We start from the raw sequence: 18,371 nt of genomic DNA, 5'->3' as shown, positions 1-18,371 counted from the left end.
CTGAGTGGCCATGGTAGCAAGTGGGGGGAAATTGATATGAGATTTACCATAGTTCTTACGATCAGTTTTCTGCTTTGTCTCAGAGTATCTGGACCCTCTTTGCTGAGAACAATCTCTCCCCCAATGCTCTTGTGGCTGTGTTGTATCACTTTGTCCAAGTGGCCCAGAATAAAAAGGCTGTTGTACAGCAGCGGTTATGTGCTCTCCATGCTGCTGGGCTGTACTTCTTACTGCTTGAAATACCAGGTAAGTAGATAGACCTTCCTTTCTAGTGCTAGTGTGGCTAATTTGACTCAAGCTGTCTGGACGGTGCTTTTACATGTCCCTTGTTCATAAGAACATGAAGTTGGATAGGTAATGGCTGTTGAGCCATTCTCCTCTAGAGTTGTGTGGATGTGCAGTGCTGGAAAGTTGCTATAGTCTTAGTGCTTTGGTGTTGTATGTGAAACAGTTTGATGATCTCAGTCCAGGTCGTAATTGCCAGACATCTTCACCAGTCTATCCCCCTTATTGGCAGTTTTAGCAGAGGGGCCTGAATGTGACATGGAGATTGAACTTCACCAGGGGAAGATCGTACTGCCAGTGCTTGTGCTGTACTTGCTTTGTAGATAGAGAGGATTCAGCTCACTATTGCTATCAGGCTGATCATGAAAGCAAAATGCTCTGATTAAAATAAAAGGTAATCAGAGTTTTCTAGCAGACTGAATCTGTGGCTGCATCTTTTTGTGTTTTAAGGCTGATGTACATTCTAGTTAAAAGTTTTATGTTAAATAATACAGCAGATTCCAGTTTGGCTCATTGTCCTGTTCTATCAGCACCATCTGAGAATGTTTTTGCTGATTTTACTCCTTCCTGCAATTTAATTTTGTTAATTTAAATACTGATTTTTCACTTTCTGAACCTCAAGTCACCAGAATGACACTCGTGTTCTAGCCATCTGATTGTGCAAACAAGTGGAGCAGATGGCTGAATAATTTTATGCTTTTCATGTATTTGTAGTTTTGTTCTGAAAACGGCTGTTTTGTTTCTGGGCAGGCAGCGTGGCTCATCAGGTGTTCCATCAAGTGATGTTTGACAAATGTCTTCACACCCTGAGAAAGAGCTGGCCTCAAGGGTGTGAATTGACTAGGAAAAGGAAAAAGGATCATGCTAAAAGCTCTCAGGCTGAAGCAAGAAGAAATAAAAAGAAAGGAAGGCCAACCAGGAAAGAGAACTTTGATGTAAGATAATGTTCATACAGTATCTTCAGATACAGTACCCTTATGCTCTCTATTAATTCATAACTCAATAGGAAACTTATTTAGTTTCCAAGTCAAAATGAGACTTCTCTTATCTTCCAGCACTTTACTCTCTCAACCTTGCATTCTGAAATCAAACTGTGTTCTTTTTACTTTGCACATCATTACAAACTTCTGAAAAGCCAGGCATGCAAAGTTAGCTGGCAGTTTCTTTGATGATGAGTGAGTTGCGACAGAAGAAAGCGTACCGTTCTTCAGCATATTGTTAACATGTTCAGCAGCGTTTAAACATGTTGATGTTAATCATGAGTGCAGCCTGTAGCTGTTTTGTATATTTAAGAGATCTGCATGTTAGCAGAACTAGAGGACTAAGGGTATTCAGATCTCCATACTAATCTAATGATGGGAGACTAAGGACTAAATACTTGCAGCCTCCTATGAAGTGCACATGACTGCACCTCTTGAAAAGTTCTAGCTTTTCTAAAACCTTCTTTGTTATATTTGTTAACATTAATTGAGTCCTGAACTGGATATCAGAAATCTGAACATGAGGGCAGGGTCATGATGAAAGAGGGTGGAAGAGAGTAGGCAGAGCTAGGAATTTGGCTTTGTGTACATCAATATCAGAATTCAGACGCCCAACCCTAGTTCTGCAGGGGTTTTTGTTTGTAAAATCTCCGATGGGAACAAGCTGTGTGAGATTTTTCTGGGAGCCCCCTTCTCTCTTTTCCCAGCTAATAGTAAATGCCTTTAAATAGTTTGAAATAAAATATTTGGTACGTTGGATACAAATTCCATCCTGCTTTACTATTAATTAAATAAATTCCAGCCTCAGAGTTTCTGCATAGTACAAATAAGAGTTCCTGCTTTCTAAGAAAAAAAGCTATTGTAGCAATGATAAATGATGCTTCTGTCTTCTACCAATCTAGATGGATGAGATTTTTGAAGAGGATGAGGATCAAGAAGAAGAGATTTATTTTTCAGGACATGACCTGCTTCAAATTCGGGAAGCCATCCTCCTCCTCCTGAAAAACTTCTTAAGACTTCTGCCCAAGTTCTCTCTGAAAGAGAAACCTCATTGTGTGCAGAACTGCATGCAGGTAACTAAGACTACTAAGGACTCAGGCACACAGACAGATCCTGATCACTGCCCCTCACATAACATCACCCCTTTGCTTTCTTGCAGACCTTTGTTGAGCTGACAAGTTTTGAGCCTGCAGTGCATGAATTCGAGTTTTCAGAAACAATGTGAGCTATTATTTCTTAATGTTTATACATTGTTTTGAAGAGGTAAAGTGGTGAATATGTTACGTATTATTATTCTGTGGATGTTAAAATGAAAACAGTGATTTTTCTCTAGATAATATTGAATTAGTTCTTCCTAATTTACATAGAAATGATATTCAGTGAATTTTAAACATGTCTTTCCAGTTAATAAAGAGTATGTTTGGTCACTTTATTAAAGTAAATAAATATCCGGCAGTAGGTGAAGCCATCTCAACGTATTCTTTTGTTCAGGAACATAAACCAAGCAAAATATGTCCCAGAGTTGGCCTATCATGGGCTGCGGTTGCTGTGCTCCCCGCTTCATGGTGTAGAAAATAAGGTAAAAGTCTTGACAAAATTCTTTATACATCAAAAAGAAACTATTATTTCCCCCTTTAACAAGTCACTTTCATTATATACGTTGTTTCCCAGTTGGAGATAGGTTTAGGTACCTCTTTTTCCTCATCCCAATCCTGTGACTTCTATGATGATTTGTTGTGTATCTATATAGCATAGTTTAATGAAAACATTTTAGGGATTGTGTTTCAAAAGCTAAGTAAAGTTGCATCTCTTTAATATCTTAGAGCAGAGAATCTGAACAGTTACTGGCTTGAACTGACAATTCTTTTGCTTCCTGCTAGGTGGTGCTCTAATTCTGTCTGTTAGTATTCTCTGTTGTGGCACTGTTTGGTGATAGTGGCAGTGGGGATTGTGGGAATATTACGCACAGTGGTAAACAGGATTAATGCAAATGGGCAGAAAATTCTTTCTCATAGGAACATCTAATTATACCAAAGTCTGCAGCTTGGCCTTTTTTATTATTTTGTTAAATCAAGCACCCCGCATAAATGCTTAATTATTTACATATTGTATCTGTTTCCATAGGGCATGTGAACTTAGAAAGTATCCATGTTTTTCTGGATTGTAATATAATGTCAAGAGGGCACTAGTCTCATTTTTTCAGAGTTTGAACCCTCCTTTCTATCTCTTTGCTGCTCAGGCCCCTCAGTCAAATGATATGAATAATAGGAACAGTGTGACAGCTAAAGTATGGCAAGCAATGGAATGCCAAAAATGTACCTTCTGCACCATCAGTGCATAAGGAAGCATAGGCATTTAATTTAAGGTGTTTTCTGTGAGAAAATAATGAATTTCCCCAAGTTCTGTGGATTTCTGTTGTAACTGATTCATAGAGTTTAAGGCCAGAAGTCTGACGGCCTGTACACCACAGGCTGTTAAATTTCAGCCAGTTACTCCTATATTGTGTTCCACGTGAAATTATGCACCTTTTTAACTTGATTGTCCTGCTGGAAAGTAACTTTTTAGGTCCTTTCAGGTTTGTATGACATCAGTTAGGGTAAGTATAACCCCACTATAAGAAAGATGCTCTCTGTGTATGTAGCTTCCCTTTTAAAGTATTCTGTTTGGATTTTGTAAGGGAAAAATAGTTTCGTATGAACCTGCTTGAATTATTTTATTAACCAAGACACAGTGGTATTCTAGCTCCTGTACCTGTTGCCGAAGATCAGCTGATTCTGGGTGTCTTTTTCTTCCAGACTCTGCACCGTATCTTCCATCGTCTCCTCAATGTCATCCTCATGCTGGAAGGGGAAGAAGGATCCAGGCATACAGCCCTTTCTGTCACATCACAGGTTATTGGTGCTAGGAATCAGGGAATAAAATTCATCAGGTGAAGTACAAAGTTGTTGGGTTAGCATTATCTTACTCCCCATTGCTAGTTAATAGAGGGATTAGAATAACTAAGGCTTATTCTGAAGCTGTTGTGTATAGGTGAGGATTAATTTCAATTTCTGTCAGAAGAGCTAACATAGGACTTGTCTTCTGAGGGGAAAAAACACTGAATGTTGAAAACTGGGATGGGAGGGCAAAGATCTCCTGTTTTAGACTTGCAGCAAATTGTGAGGATTTTAGTTCATAACTGAGTGTGATGAAGGAGACCTTTAGTTAGGAATTTATCCCTTAATTCTCCAGTCATCTTTCTATTTCTTAGCTTTTTGCTTTCATTTATGCTGTCCCTTATACTTGGAACAATATCCTACTTTCATCTGCCAAGGGCCTGTTCTTTCCTCCAACCCTATTCATAAAACCTGCTCCTTCCAGGAATCTTTCTTGTATAGGCTCTCCATCTTTCTGTGACATCCCCTACCTTTACTGCTGTCCCTTGTCTTGTCTACTGGAGAACACAGGTATTTAGGACAGACGGGACACATCTAATTCTGTTTTGCCAAGTGCTGCTCAAGTTTTTGGCTCTAGCTAAATGATTGAAGTCCTCACCAGTTAAATGCAATTAAACAAACACTTGGATTCTGGTGGGCTTAGTAACAGAACTGACCCAGGTATGGAGCTTTACGATGTTATGCTATGCAGCAGTCACAAGAGGGTGGGGGTTGGCTAACTGTTGCATGGAGTTTGTTTTTAGTACCCTACTTCTAGTGTGTTGCTTTTGAGAGCAGCTGCTATTTCTGACTTCCTCTTCCTGCGTTTAGAAACAAGAATATTTTAAAAGCACAATTTATACAGAGACCAGTGAACAATATTTAACTGTCAGAGTAGGAATAAGGAAGCTCTGTGTACAGCTGCCTGTCTGAATGTAGGAGATGGCCTTGTGCTAATTTTTTGCTCCCTATTACAATAGCAACCTGTTATAAGTTGCTTGTTTCTGTTTTGTACAGCTCTATAGTAGATGAACTAAAGGAAGTCGCCTTTCCTGTGCTCCGAATCTTACTGCAGCATATCTGTGCCAAGGTATGTTAGCTCCTTTTCATATCTCGGATCTAAAGACAGTGGCACTATTCTTGGATAAAATGTGATGCCTATGAATGAACGTGGAGAATCTATTTTCTTAACTTTCACCACTTAAACTTTATCACCATGGATCTTCTGTTGGGTATTTTAGTATGTCTGAGATTCTTGTGACAAAGTGACTCTTTAGATCCATGTAAGTGTTTTCAAACCGTCAAAGTATGGCACGCATCTTAGCAGAGAGATTCTCATGGACATTTCTCCACTGTTCACAATTGCTTGTACCTTCTACTGACATCTTAAACGAAAAAATTCAAAATCTTGTGACAAACCAATTACTTATGTGGCCAAGTAAAAATAGAGAAACATTTAACATATGTGTAGTTACTGTCAGGGTGACTTTAGTAGCTGGAAACAAGGATTACAAGAGCCCTGTGACCAGCCAGCTGTCCATGGATCACCCTTTAAATCAAGATCACGTTTTTCCAGTCTTCACAGTTGCCTTGGGAAGCTAGTATTATCCCCATTTTATAAAGGGGGAATCTTTGCTTTTGAGGGTTTGTGAGTTGCCCAAGGCCATATGTTGACCCATTGGCAAAGACAAGCTTAGAATGCTGGAATTCCTGGTTAACAGTCCTGTGCTTGAACTGCTAGGCTGTATTACCCTCTTGAATAAACTGATATTTATTCTGAGGACTGAAATCTGTTTTAGCTATCATAACAGACCATCCGAATATTGGTCTTGGCAAATTCCCTTGTCCTTGTGTTTCAGGTCCCAGATAAAGCTGACTATCGTACCTATGCCGCACAAGCCCTGATGCAATTGCTGAATAAGCTCCCTTGTGCAGAGTATGCTGATTTTATAGCTTGGCTTTATAGATACTCACATAATACCAAGGTAAGTGTATATCCTATTTAATACACCAGACCTTTGGACATAGGTGTATTTTGAGCAGGTAAAACGCCGTATAAGTACTAAATAGTATTTTTCTTATAGCTGACAGCTGGTAGCAACTAGATTACAGCTGTGATAGATGTCTCAGTGCTTTAACACTTTCGTAGTAGAGGATCTGGTGTTCTTCACTTCCATAGATTCCCTACAGAGTGTTTGCCCTTGATGTAGCCTTAGCTTTGTTGGATATGCCGGAGAGGAAACTGGACAGCTCCTTGTCTGTGGATCATCAGAAGCTTCTAAAGCACAAGTTTCTGGTGCAGGATATGGTGTTCGGCCGCTGCTCAGACAAGGCACCTACGGTCCGCAGCAAAGCACTATCCAGTTTTGCTTACTGTCTGGAAATGAAAGCTGCCACTACGTTGGAGAGTATACAGGAGCTATTACAAGGCAGTAAGTATGGCCGCTGAATTCAGTATTGCTAAATGTCTCTTGAATTTTTGGGGGAATAGTTATTGGGCGATCAAAGATCTAATTGTCAAGGAATTAGAAATCTGGGCAGAGGTCCCTTAGGTGTTCTGACAAAGTGAAAAGGTAGTTGTCTTGTTACTCATTACAACTTATATTTAGAAAGGCTTTATTGACAGTATGACTGGTTAAATAGACTCCGCTGTGTGATGACTTTGAAAGACATTTACAAACTACTTAATGACTCATTTAAAAAATAAATAAATTCCTCATTCCTGACACACAGTTATATCTTCAGAAACCTTTAGTGTCTGGGAAGTTTAAATCTCTCATGTTTAGCATGCTAAACTTCCCATAATGTGATTAAAAAGCCAGATGGCATGCTCCAGCAATGCATATGCAGTCTCCTATTCTTAGATTACCTGCCTGATTATTTTTGGAAAGAAGAAGAATCCTGAATGGAATTATCTTGTTTGATATATTTTTTTTTTTTTTTTTTTTCTTCTTTCTGCAGCTTCTGGTCATATACTTTTAGACACAAACAACTACCCTGAGAGTTTGGTAACCCACACAGAAGGTAAAGTCTTCTCTTAAAAATGTTTGTTTTTCCTCCACATGCCTTATGTTCTCTACAGAGAAATAATTTTGATATATGAAATCTCGGGGTGGGTACATCACATTCTCCATTTAGCGATGCGCCACACTGTGCGGAGAACATGTCCTTTTTGTCGTCTTAATCCTTTGATTTACTTTTTTTTCTCTTAGCTCACTCCCACCATCCACTGAAGACTCTTCCGACTTTCAAGACCATTGAATTGACCAGGGATGGTGATACGACTATGTTCGATGGTACGTCAAAATCACATTTGTCTTTTCAGCTGATATTAGGTTTTGGCAGTGTCTAACAGCGATCAGATCCTCTTATGTGTATTCAGCATCTATTTTTCTATATAAGTAAACAGATCTTTCCGTAGCGATTTTAGGTTCCACTTATATGTAATGAGGGGAGGGGTGGAATTTTCAGTTTTAAAGAAATTCCATTTCCATTTAAGTCTGGAAGGACCACTCTGGAAAGTGATGTTCATTTCTACTGATGTGGCAGAAGCACTTGTCAAAAAGCAGATTAATTACCATCTCTTTTGGAAGGAGTAAATTATGCGGATGATAACACTTGTAGCTCCATCGCTTATAATAATATTAATAAAATCTCTTGCTTCAGTGCACAAGGAACAAATATATTTTCCCCACATAAATATTGCACCTCTGACTAGGTGCATTATGTGGGATTAGAATTCACTTTTCTGCAGCATCAGGTATTGGCATCTTGTCCTGAGCTTTTGGGAACTGCACAGCTGTACCTACATCTTTGCTCTTATATTTACTACTCCCACCACCACCACTCCCTTTGTACTGCTGCTAATCCCACTTCACTATTCCCCTTGTGTCCCTCATGTATGTCTTCGTTACTTGTCGCATGCTGCTCCCTACACAGGAACTCCCTCCGTATCTCAGTGTGACAGGCTCCTATCTTCTGTATTAAAATCCTTCCTTAAAACCAATAAGAATCCACTCAGTAAAACATATGATATTCTTATAAGATCTACTCTCTCAGATAGAAATGCCTTCTAGGCCACCCAGTGTATGATGTGTTCTCTATTTAGGTTGTAGGCTCCATGGAGTAAGGAGTGTGGCACTTAATAAAACAAATTAATAACAATAACTCAGTGCAATGGGCTGGCTGTGCTTGATAGGATAGCTGGAACACCCAGGGACATGTGAGCCAGAGTTGAGGTGCAGTAGCAGAGTTGTCTGGCTGCATTATACTTGACTTAAGCCTGTGCTAATTTCTTACTTACATGAGGACCAAACAGTTTAAATATTTTAGAAAGAAAAGAAATGGTAAACAATGTATTCAAAATGTGATCAAACCCATGTTTAGAAGAGACAAAAGAATGGCAGTGTTGGCCCAATGGGGCTACTCCTGGGGGAATTCTGCATCACTGCATGTGTGCAAAATTCATGCCCCCTGCAAATTTCTTGGCTTCTCTGCAGAAAAATGACTTCTGAAGGGGAAGCAAAGGGAAGCCGCAAGAGTGGTCATGCGCCCCTCCCCAGCAGCGCAGGCAGGTTGATTCGGGCGCCTGGAGCAGCTGGTTGAGAAGTAAATCACCGCCAGGGGTTAGGAAGGGTTGGGCAGTCATGCGTGAGAGAGAGAGAGAGACTGTCCCTTTCGCTCGCTATTACAACACACTTGGCATGGAGGGGCAGAGCTTTGGGGTGTTTCTGAGGAGCTAGGCGTGGGGCGGGCTCTGTTCTCTCAGGCAGAGCAGAATGTAGCATCCTGCCTGCTTAGTGAATTGTTCTCATTGTTCTAGTAAACTCCCCCAGGAGTATAAAACAGGTGTAAAAGTCTTAAGGCTCCTTTACATTGCCAGAGTGGTGTAAAGGACAGTATGGCCTCATAAATGCTTATGGTGCTTTAGTAATTAAAACTGGTCTAAATTTTTGGACTGAAAAAATTTCCTATCAGAATGTGCTCCATGAACTGTTTGCTACTGACCTTTCTGGAGATGGTCAGTAGCCAATACAAATTGTGTGTTTGATTCCCCAGCCCCTACTTATTCTTCAGTTGTCTATGATGTAACCTTGAGCATATGGCTACATATATTTGTTGACTAATAACTAGAAATAAAGGGTCAAACCTTGCTACGTTACTATTAGGAAAGGGAGATTGGCGATTTCCTCCAATGTTCCCCACTCCAAATCTTCATCCATTGTATTGTAGTTTAACTAAATTACCCAAATAATTGAAACCATTTGACCAACAAAATTTACAGAATTTTTAATTTTTTGGTGCAGAATTTTTCGGCGCAGAATTCCCCCAGGAATACAATAGGGTTAATGCAAGTTACAGAGCCTGTAGTACCTGTTGTGTACTACATTATGTTCGTTCCCTTTATAGTCCTTCTCCGCCTGCTGAAGGTCACCTTGGTATTGTTCCTGTCCATTATGCTGAAATGCTCAGTCAGTGCCAGTTGGCAAGAGCATGATTATCTTAGCCAGTTGGTTCCCCCTGCAATAGTTTAGTTTGTCATGGACTGACCTCCCCAGAAAACTTGTTGCTACTAATTAAGGCAGTATATCTCTGTTCCTGTAAAAGGATCTGACGAGCCATCTAGCAGCTGGAGTCAAGTGGAGAGAATAGCTGCCCATTAAAAAGGCATTTAGGTCCCAATCCAAAGTCCATTAAAGACAGTGTAATGGTTCCCATTGACTTCAGAGGTCTTTGGATCAGGCTTTTACTGACCAGAACACAGAAGCGCAGTGCTCCAAGCTGGACATGTATTATAGAAACAGTGTTTTATTGGGGAATCGTTTTACTCTGAGACTTTGCAAAGTATACTTGGAAGAAGATGAACATGTAGGAAATTCCACTATAGGAGCTCTGAAAGATAACAGCAGGATTGAAACTAATTCGCCAGAACAACCAGTTTTAGTGCTAGAATGCTGATTATTCTGTGTGTCAAGGGTGATAACTGACAATATAAGAGCCTAGTTACATCTACCAGTTAATAAACTCACTGGTAGACTATATAATTTCCCCTAATCATGTGTAAAAGTTTCTTTCAGTATGGGCAAGGAAAATAAAGCTTTAGGCCTAATTTCCATGTATAGGGAACGGAAGTGTTCTTCTGCTTCCATCAGGACTCTCGGGTTCTATTTTTGCTCTGCCACTGACTTTGTGACTTCATGCAAGTCACTTGACCCCTCTATGCCATAAGTTCCCCATCTGCAAAATAGATGTATTAATACTTCCTTCATCACGAGGGGTTGTGAGGTTTAATTCACTAATGTTTGTAAAGCATACTGAAATTCTAGTGTGTGAGGCTTGTAACCCATCTTAGATTATTTCTGAGTAGTTTTCTCATGTCCCGCTACCCAAATCTCTATCCCACAAACAGCAGAGTTACCATCATACAGACTTTCTTGAGAGTTTTGCACAGTGTTAATTTGATAAGACTTTTAAGGTTAAAAATGATCCGAGGCCCCTTTATAAAGAAAAACAATCGGTCAAAAATTACATATTCCCTTTATTTTTATTTTATTTTCCAAAACATTTAGTACATTTAGAGACGCTACAGAAGCAGAAAAGGCAATAATAATGGGGGATTTCAACTACGCCCATCTTGCCTGGGGATGTGTTGCCTCAGGGAAGGATGCAGAGATAAAATTTCTAGACCTATTAAATGACTGCTTCTTGGCTCAACTTGTCCTGGAACCCACAAGGAAAAGACCATTCTTGCTTTAGTCCTAAGTGGAATGCAGGATCTGGTCCAAGAGATGAATATAGCTGAACCACTTGGTAATAGTAATTTAGCATACTTGTACAGGGGGAAAATACCAAGGAAATCCACCACAGTAGCATTTAGCTTAAAAAAGGGGAACTACGCAGACATGAGAGAGCTAGTTAAAAGGAACAGTCACGAGGGTAAAATGCCTGCCAGCTGCAAGGAGGCTATTTAAAAACACTATAATAGAGGCTCAAACTAACTGTACGCCCCAAATAAGAAAAAGAACAATAGGACTAAAAAAATGCCAACATGCATAATTAGCAGAGTGAAAGAGGTGGTTAGAGGCAAAAAGGTTCCTTTAAAAATTGTTGGTGTAGCCATGTTGGTCCCAGGATATTAGAGGGGATGGAGGGGAGATTCCCCACATCTGAGCCATTCTTTTTAGGTGACAGATCTGAGGAACTGTCCCAGACTGAGGTGTCAATAAAAGGTTTTGGAACAAATTGATAAATTAAACAGCAGTAAGTCACCAGGACCAGATGGTATCCCCCAAATGTTCTAAAGGAACTCAAATATGAAATTGCAGAACTACCAATTGTGGTATGTAACCTGTCGCTTAAGTCAGCCTTTGTACTGGTTGATTGTAGGATAGCTTATGTAACACCTATTTTTTAAAAAGATTTCAGAGGTGATCCTGGCAATTACAGTCCAGTAAGCCTAACTTCAGTTCCAGGAAAATCGGTTGAAACTAATAATGAAGAACAGAATTGTCAGGCACGCAGATTAACATGATATGTTGGGGAAGAGTCAAGACAGCTTTTTTAAAAGGAAATCATGCCTCACCGATCTATTAGACTTCTTTAAGGGAGTCAACAAGTGTGTGGACAAGAGTGATCCAGTCGATATAGTATACTTGCATTTTCAGAAAGCCTTTGACAAGGTCTCTCACCAAAGGCTCTTAAGTAAAGTAAGTAATCAAGGGATATGAGGGAAAGTCCTCTCATGGATTAGTAACTGGTTGAAAGATAGGAAACAACGGTAAGAATATGTGGTCAGTTTTCACAATGGAGAGAGGTAAATAGCAGCGTGCCCCAGGGATCTGTCCTGGGACCAGTGCTGTTCAAAGTGTTCATAAATACTGTAATCTGGGGAAAGTGGTAAAGAGTGAGATGGCAAAGTTTGTAAATGGTGCAATAGTTAAGTTCAAAGCTGACTGCGAAGAGTTACGAAGGGATCTCACAAAATTGGGTGGCTGGGTAACAAAATGGCACATGAAATTCAGTGTTTGGTAAGTGCAAAGTAATGGACGTTGGAAAAAATAATCCCAACTATACACACAAAATGATAGTTTCTAAATTAGCCTTTAACACACAAGAAAGAGACCTTGGAGTAATCATGGATAAGTATAACTTGGTTCAAAAAAGAATTAGATAAGTTCATGGAGGATAGGTCCATCAATGGCAATTAGCCAAGATGGTCATGGATGCAACCCATGCGCCGGATGTCCCTAAACTTCCAACTGCCAGAAGCTGGGACTGGACGTGGCAGGGGATGGATCTCTTGAAATTGTCCTGTTCTATTCACTGGCACTATTCATCTGGCATTGACCACTGTCAGACACAGAATATTGGGCTAGATGGACCATTGATCTGACCCAGTATAGCCATTCTTATGTACATAACTCTCCTTTCAGGATTTTACCTAAAATATAAAAGCAATACAAATATACTTAAAATTACAAATAAAATATTTGAAAATCAGTTTTTCTTTGGTTTACCTGCCAGATACTGTGTGGTTTTTCTTTTCCTGTCAACAATTGATGATCAACAGAGTGCGGAGCTGTGCTCTACCTTGTCATGGTGTGCTGCTTGCCCTATCGGTATCTCCTCGTGGTGCTGCAGTCTCTACCTGTGTTGGATCTCATGACTCTTTTTCCATGCTTTCCCTGGACAGGGAAGGAGATCATGGGTATGCTGAGACTGAGAGCAGGGGATGAGAAGACAAATGTCAGGAAGTCTGCACTCCAGGTATATTCTCTACTGAGCACTGTGTGCTATTAATATAAACATGTAGGCTAACATTCTGCAATGAATTCATGGAGTGATCTGCCCACATGGAGCTCACTGAAGAATCATGGCCTCATTTTGCTGCTCCTGCAGCATACAGGCAGGTCTTTCAAAATGCCTTCTCCACTTGTTCCTGTTAATTGATGAGTGAATAATGCAAGCACAACGAATTCTACCAGTACTCTCGTTGAAGTTCACTTATACCATCATTTAGAAATAGGGCTTCTTTTCAAATGTCAGTAGGCTTTTATATTAAGCAACTTCCTTATATAAATTGAGGCATGTTCGTTGGGTAGTTACTCAAGAATTCATGAACTCATTTACAAAGGAACTGGATTTTATCCAGCCTCGATTTTGGAATGTGCTGCTTTAGTTTAAAAAAAAAAAAATCATAGAATAAGAGGCAGTTGGTCTTGAAAGAGACTGTCCTCTTGAAATCTAGTCAGTTTAAAAAAAAAAAAAAAAAAAAGTTAAAATAGTTAGGCATATAATCCCTGCCCCACAGTTCTCCTCCTGATTGATTTATGTTTGTACAAATATACTGTTTTGGGTCTTTAGAATGTTTGTTTTCCTTTTCCTTGTTACTGTGTGATGACCCACGCAAATGCAAAGGGAAACTGACTGTAACTGTACAGAGGGAAAGGTGAAGCTAACTTTACCTAAGTGCTGTTACAAAGCCTGTTCACTTTCAGTTTTTGTGTCCCCCAGTGTATCTCTAAGTCTTGAGATTTACCGTCATTGGGACCAGTTCTTCTCCCATTGAAATCAATAGGAAGTGGATTGGATTTTTCATTGGCAGCCAAATGTGCACCCATTGTATTCCCATCAGTGTTGTCACGGTGTTTGATTTCTAGGTCTTCACGAGTATCTTGAAGCACAACGTGATCCCATGTACCCCGGAAGACTTGTCCACTCTTCAAGATCGCTGCCGGGACCCTGCCGTCTCCGTACGGAAGCAGGCACTACAGTCTATTACAGAGCTCCTTATGGTGAGGGGAAAGAACGCACAATATTTATCGAGACTGGCACAGAATAATTTTATTTAAAGGGGGAAAAAAAGAGAGAAAAGACCACATAAATTACTATCCACTTATTTCTCCACTGAATTTCTTTAGATTGATTTAACTTTGTTGCCTTTGACATGAAAGACCTATCTTACTCTTACACATAGTTGTGAATAACATTGATATTTCCTATTGTTATACACATCTCTTTCTGGCTCTCATACAGCTCTCCTGTAGCAAATTGGTACATTTGTTGTTCACCTGGTCAGGTTAAAAAAAAAAGTCTGAATCATTGTACGGAGATTGCAGTATGCAGATTGTATCACTGAAAGATTTCCTGCTTTAATGTTTATTTACAAAGGTTAGTAAAGGAGGATAAGAGCACAAGTTTTTTTAGGCACAGCTCACTACCGTTCGTTTTAAGTGACTTGTTGTAGTGCTTTCCTGGGACACTGTGTGAGATTGATTTTAGTTTTAGTAAATAAATATTACAAACCTCAGATCAGTAGGAATAACTGATATCTTGAGCATGAATATAATATTCAGCAATTGCATGGTGATTTAGAAATTTAAGGCCACTGGTCCCATACACTGTAAGACTTCAATACTGCTTCATCAGTACCTTGGAAACTAAAATTGTCTAGGCTCTCATTAATCCCACCATAGCATCTGAATGCGTAGAATCTGAATTACTGGCTTCAAAGTATTTCTAATATGGAATTTTCTTCTCTTTAGACTCAACACAATAATGTTATGATACAGAAGGCCTGGTTAACAGGTGTGGTCCCTGTTGTGATGGACAGTGAGAACTCTGTGCAGGAAAAGGCCTTGGATTGCCTGGATCAGCTTTTGTTGCAGCACATTAAACACTATAGTAAGTTCATGCATGAAGACCGAAACCAGACACTGGCCTGGGACCTCCTTGCCCTCATCACTGCAGAAAATCAGGAGTTGAGGTAGGTCAGTTGTACTGCCAATTCCAGTCAATAAAGAGGAGTTTGGACTCGTATGTTGGCCCCTTCCAACTCAGTGTTTCTCTAGGCATGTATTGCTGTTATAATTGCTTGTACTCCTATAAAAATACGTGAAATGTGTCCAGCTAATCCTGTGTCAGGAGATTGACTACACTGTAGAACAATAGCAGCTTGTCTGTCGGTTAGAGTAGAGGACTGGGACACAAGTTCAGTGTTCTGTTCCCGTCTCTGCCACTCACTTTCTGTATGACTCCAACCTTTGTGTATCTCTGTTTACTTACAGTTAAAATGTATTTAATACCTACTGCTCAGGGATGTTGTGAGGCTTAATTAATTTTTGATACATCTTTCACCTGGGGATCTCAAAGTGATTTAATACAAGTACATGTTACTATTAAGTGATACTATCAGTGCTAATGTGGGTATTGTTATATTCTGAGCTTCTTGTGTTGCTCTACCGGTTTAATGGGCAGGGTATAGCAGGCCTGAAAATCAACAGCCAATTATTTCCATGTTGGCAATTGGTGAGCACAGCACAGTTCTCCTGTGTATTGGATGTTTTAACTTTGATTCCTTTTCCCTGAACTCCAGTGTTTGAATGGGAGAATGACACATGTGGTGTGTCTTTTGGTGTATTGCTAGGAACTTGGACTGTTAAAGTTAATTGAGGGTGTGGTGATGAGAAAAATAACCATCTATATATTTATAGAGATCAGTGTACATGGGGTTTTTTTCCCTCTCTTCATTCTGGTGTACAATATGTTACTTGTCTTATGACTAATAGTATCTTACTGCCTTTTGCAGAACGCTGTGGGAAGTAGCAAAAGAGATGAGGTGACACTCAAAATGACAGGGACAAAACACTGATTAAAAGCAGCCTTATGTTTATTAGTCAACAGCATGTAATAGATCTTAAATAGAAAACTGATCTGTTGGTCGTGCTGCCTTTCTGGCTTGCAAAATCATTTTACCAGTCTAATTTTGGCTTTTGTATATCATACTTTGCACATCCATAACACTTTCCAACTGAGAATTTCACAGCACTTGATAAACATTGAGTTTCAGAATTCCCCCAGCATGAGGAAGGCAAGTATCATGGTCCTTGTTTGACAAAAGAGGAAACTTTGACCCAGAGAGGTAAAGTGAATTGCCTAATGACACAGAGTGAGCTTCCTCAGAGATGCGGGTAAACCCAGACCCATAAATCCCAGTCCTGTGCCTTAATAACAAATTTATCTTCTTCTGGCTTGTGGATGTTGGCTAGAAACCGCCAACAAAAAAATCTTCCCCTGCTGGATTCTTCTAGTTAAGTTTTCTTGGCTATAAGCATACCAGACATTGCGCCCAATTTAGCAGTGACCTGATATCTATAGTGTTACATCCACATCTATGTGGCAGAAGCTTTGTGTGCACCTGAATTATGAATTGGAATATGGAAGAGAGGATGTAAATATTTGGGGGTTAAATATAGAATGGAAATCCTGATTTGTTCAGAACAATGAGAAGTAAAAGTTTTTTTACATAAGTCGCCACCAGACGGCAGTGTCACAAGCTTCATTGTGTTGCCTGCTGCGTGAAGGGTGGCCTGGCTAAAACTGCTGGCCCTTAGTATAGATCCAGAGGTGAGCTGTTTTGTCTGTGGCATGCTTAGCTCTTTTCTCCTTTCTGTCTTCCTTGCAGCCGTTATTTAAACAAAGCTTTTTACGTATGGTCCCAGAAGGAGAAATTCTCCTCTACTTTCATAAATAATGTAATGTCATATGTGGAAACAGAGCATGCTGCATCAGCCTGGATGCTGCTCGCAAAGGTAGCAGGTTCCTCACCCAAGCTGGATTACTCCAAGATAATCGAATCCTGGGACAGTGTCAGCAGGTGTGTGCCTTTATCTTAATCATTCGGCAATTAAAAGACATGCAGGGCAGGCCAAGAAAATGATCTCCTCTTCCTGTCTCTCCACAGCTAGAGTGCTGTTTGGTGACTGCTTAGATCAAAGTGCTTAATTTAAACTAACAGTGCTTCCGTCTAGGAGAGAAGCAGTGGCCTGCAGCCTTGAGCTAGAGCCCGATCATCCAGTACCTTAAAGTTGCCTTCAAGCTCTATCATGTTTTCATTCACCCTGACAGTTCTGCCTTCAGCATGCATAATCCAAATGAAAGGATTTTCTGACTCTAGTCAGTTTTTCTTCTTGGATTAATGTTTCTATTTGTCCCCTTTATGGCCTTTCAGACAGCAAAATACCAGCACTAATACCGCAGGTCACATCCTCTGTGTAATTGGACACGTTGCGAAGCATCTCCCCAGAAACACCCAGGGCAGGCTGATTGGTGAGTGCCTTGGTGTGGGTCAGTGTTCAGCTTTGCCTCCCAGCTCCACTGTATTTTTGTCTTTCTATTCATAGTCAGCTAGCATGAGCACTCACCTCAGCTAGGTGTTTGACCTTCTTTTCAGATGATATCAAGTGCTGGCTGAAGGAGTTTAAGTGTCCCCTGGAGGTGATCAGCCCAGCTGTTGAAGCTCTGCAGAAGCTCTGCCATGCGTACACAGATGCCCCTGGGGAGGCACAGGTGGGGCTTCGAATAGACTGTTTTAAAAGTGTATTTCACACATCTCGAGAAGGTTGTCTCTCGAAGCCGGAGACATTTTTCTCTCGTGAAAATGCTGGTTTCTTCAGCGCACAAAGGAAAGAGACTTCTGACTCTAGAAAATTGCACCTCTTTTCTGTTTAGCCATCTTGATTGGTATATCATACTAGCACTGGCATACACCTAGTGTTAAGGATGGGTTTGAGAGAGCTGCTTCTTTTTTTTTTTTTTCCCCAAGAGAATGTTTTGCAGTTGAAATCCGCTGAATTCACTTCCTTAGGGGACCTACAGTAGTGCCTGTTTTGATACAGGGTTTGTGTTTTGGATGCTTTTCCACTAGTTTATATTGAGGCTACAGACACGTTCTATATATGCCACCATAGATTAAGTTGGTCACTACCAACCTGCTATGGACTCAAACAAGTGCAAGTAGGTGACCGTGTTTCTCAGGCTATGTTAATGGAAGAGCTTGTGACAAAGCCAAGGCAAACTGGGAAGGGGAGCAGGTTTGTGTGAAGATCTTTCCCCATTCTGCAGACCTCATTATAAAAGAAAGCTAGGGAGATTCTAACTCACTGGTGGAGAATTCTGCATCCCTTCTAATTTTGCCACCTGGTTTCCCTTCCTTTTATGCCCCATCTGTCTGCTCTGTCTCAGTAGCTGGGAAGTTGGCTATCTTCAGTAGCTAAGCTCTGGAGCTCACCCTAAGCAGTGTTGTTGTTTTTTTTTTTTAAAAAAAAAGGCTAAATTGGCATGAGTTTTTCCCTCAATATTAGACTCTTCCTACATATGGATCAATTTTCTTTCCCAATATTAATCACATCTA

At 40.2% G+C, this 18,371-nt stretch overlaps 1 protein-coding gene across 2 annotated transcripts in view; it reads left to right on the top strand.

Annotated features, from left to right (window-relative positions):
• The window catches only part of NCAPD3 (non-SMC condensin II complex subunit D3), a 49,934-nt gene that overhangs the window by 10,851 nt on the left and 20,712 nt on the right, over nucleotides 1-18,371 (top strand). For both annotated transcript variants that reach the window (XM_037882302.2, XM_037882303.2), the window contains exons 3-19: nucleotides 84-246; nucleotides 1,036-1,220; nucleotides 2,168-2,338; nucleotides 2,425-2,486; nucleotides 2,757-2,844; nucleotides 4,061-4,194; nucleotides 5,198-5,270; nucleotides 6,040-6,165; nucleotides 6,360-6,612; nucleotides 7,142-7,204; nucleotides 7,393-7,476; nucleotides 12,873-12,946; nucleotides 13,840-13,974; nucleotides 14,725-14,945; nucleotides 16,644-16,835; nucleotides 17,190-17,287; nucleotides 17,412-17,527. In XM_037882302.2, the coding sequence (XP_037738230.1) occupies nucleotides 84-246; nucleotides 1,036-1,220; nucleotides 2,168-2,338; nucleotides 2,425-2,486; nucleotides 2,757-2,844; nucleotides 4,061-4,194; nucleotides 5,198-5,270; nucleotides 6,040-6,165; nucleotides 6,360-6,612; nucleotides 7,142-7,204; nucleotides 7,393-7,476; nucleotides 12,873-12,946; nucleotides 13,840-13,974; nucleotides 14,725-14,945; nucleotides 16,644-16,835; nucleotides 17,190-17,287; nucleotides 17,412-17,527 (2,238 nt within the window). The remainder of the gene's footprint in view (nucleotides 1-83; nucleotides 247-1,035; nucleotides 1,221-2,167; nucleotides 2,339-2,424; nucleotides 2,487-2,756; nucleotides 2,845-4,060; nucleotides 4,195-5,197; nucleotides 5,271-6,039; nucleotides 6,166-6,359; nucleotides 6,613-7,141; nucleotides 7,205-7,392; nucleotides 7,477-12,872; nucleotides 12,947-13,839; nucleotides 13,975-14,724; nucleotides 14,946-16,643; nucleotides 16,836-17,189; nucleotides 17,288-17,411; nucleotides 17,528-18,371) is intronic.

The sequence above is a fragment of the Chelonia mydas genome, chromosome 22 (assembly GCF_015237465.2).
Source record: "Chelonia mydas isolate rCheMyd1 chromosome 22, rCheMyd1.pri.v2, whole genome shotgun sequence".
Taxonomy (NCBI): Eukaryota; Metazoa; Chordata; order Testudines; family Cheloniidae; genus Chelonia; species Chelonia mydas.
This window is presented reverse-complemented; position numbering and strand designations above follow the sequence as displayed.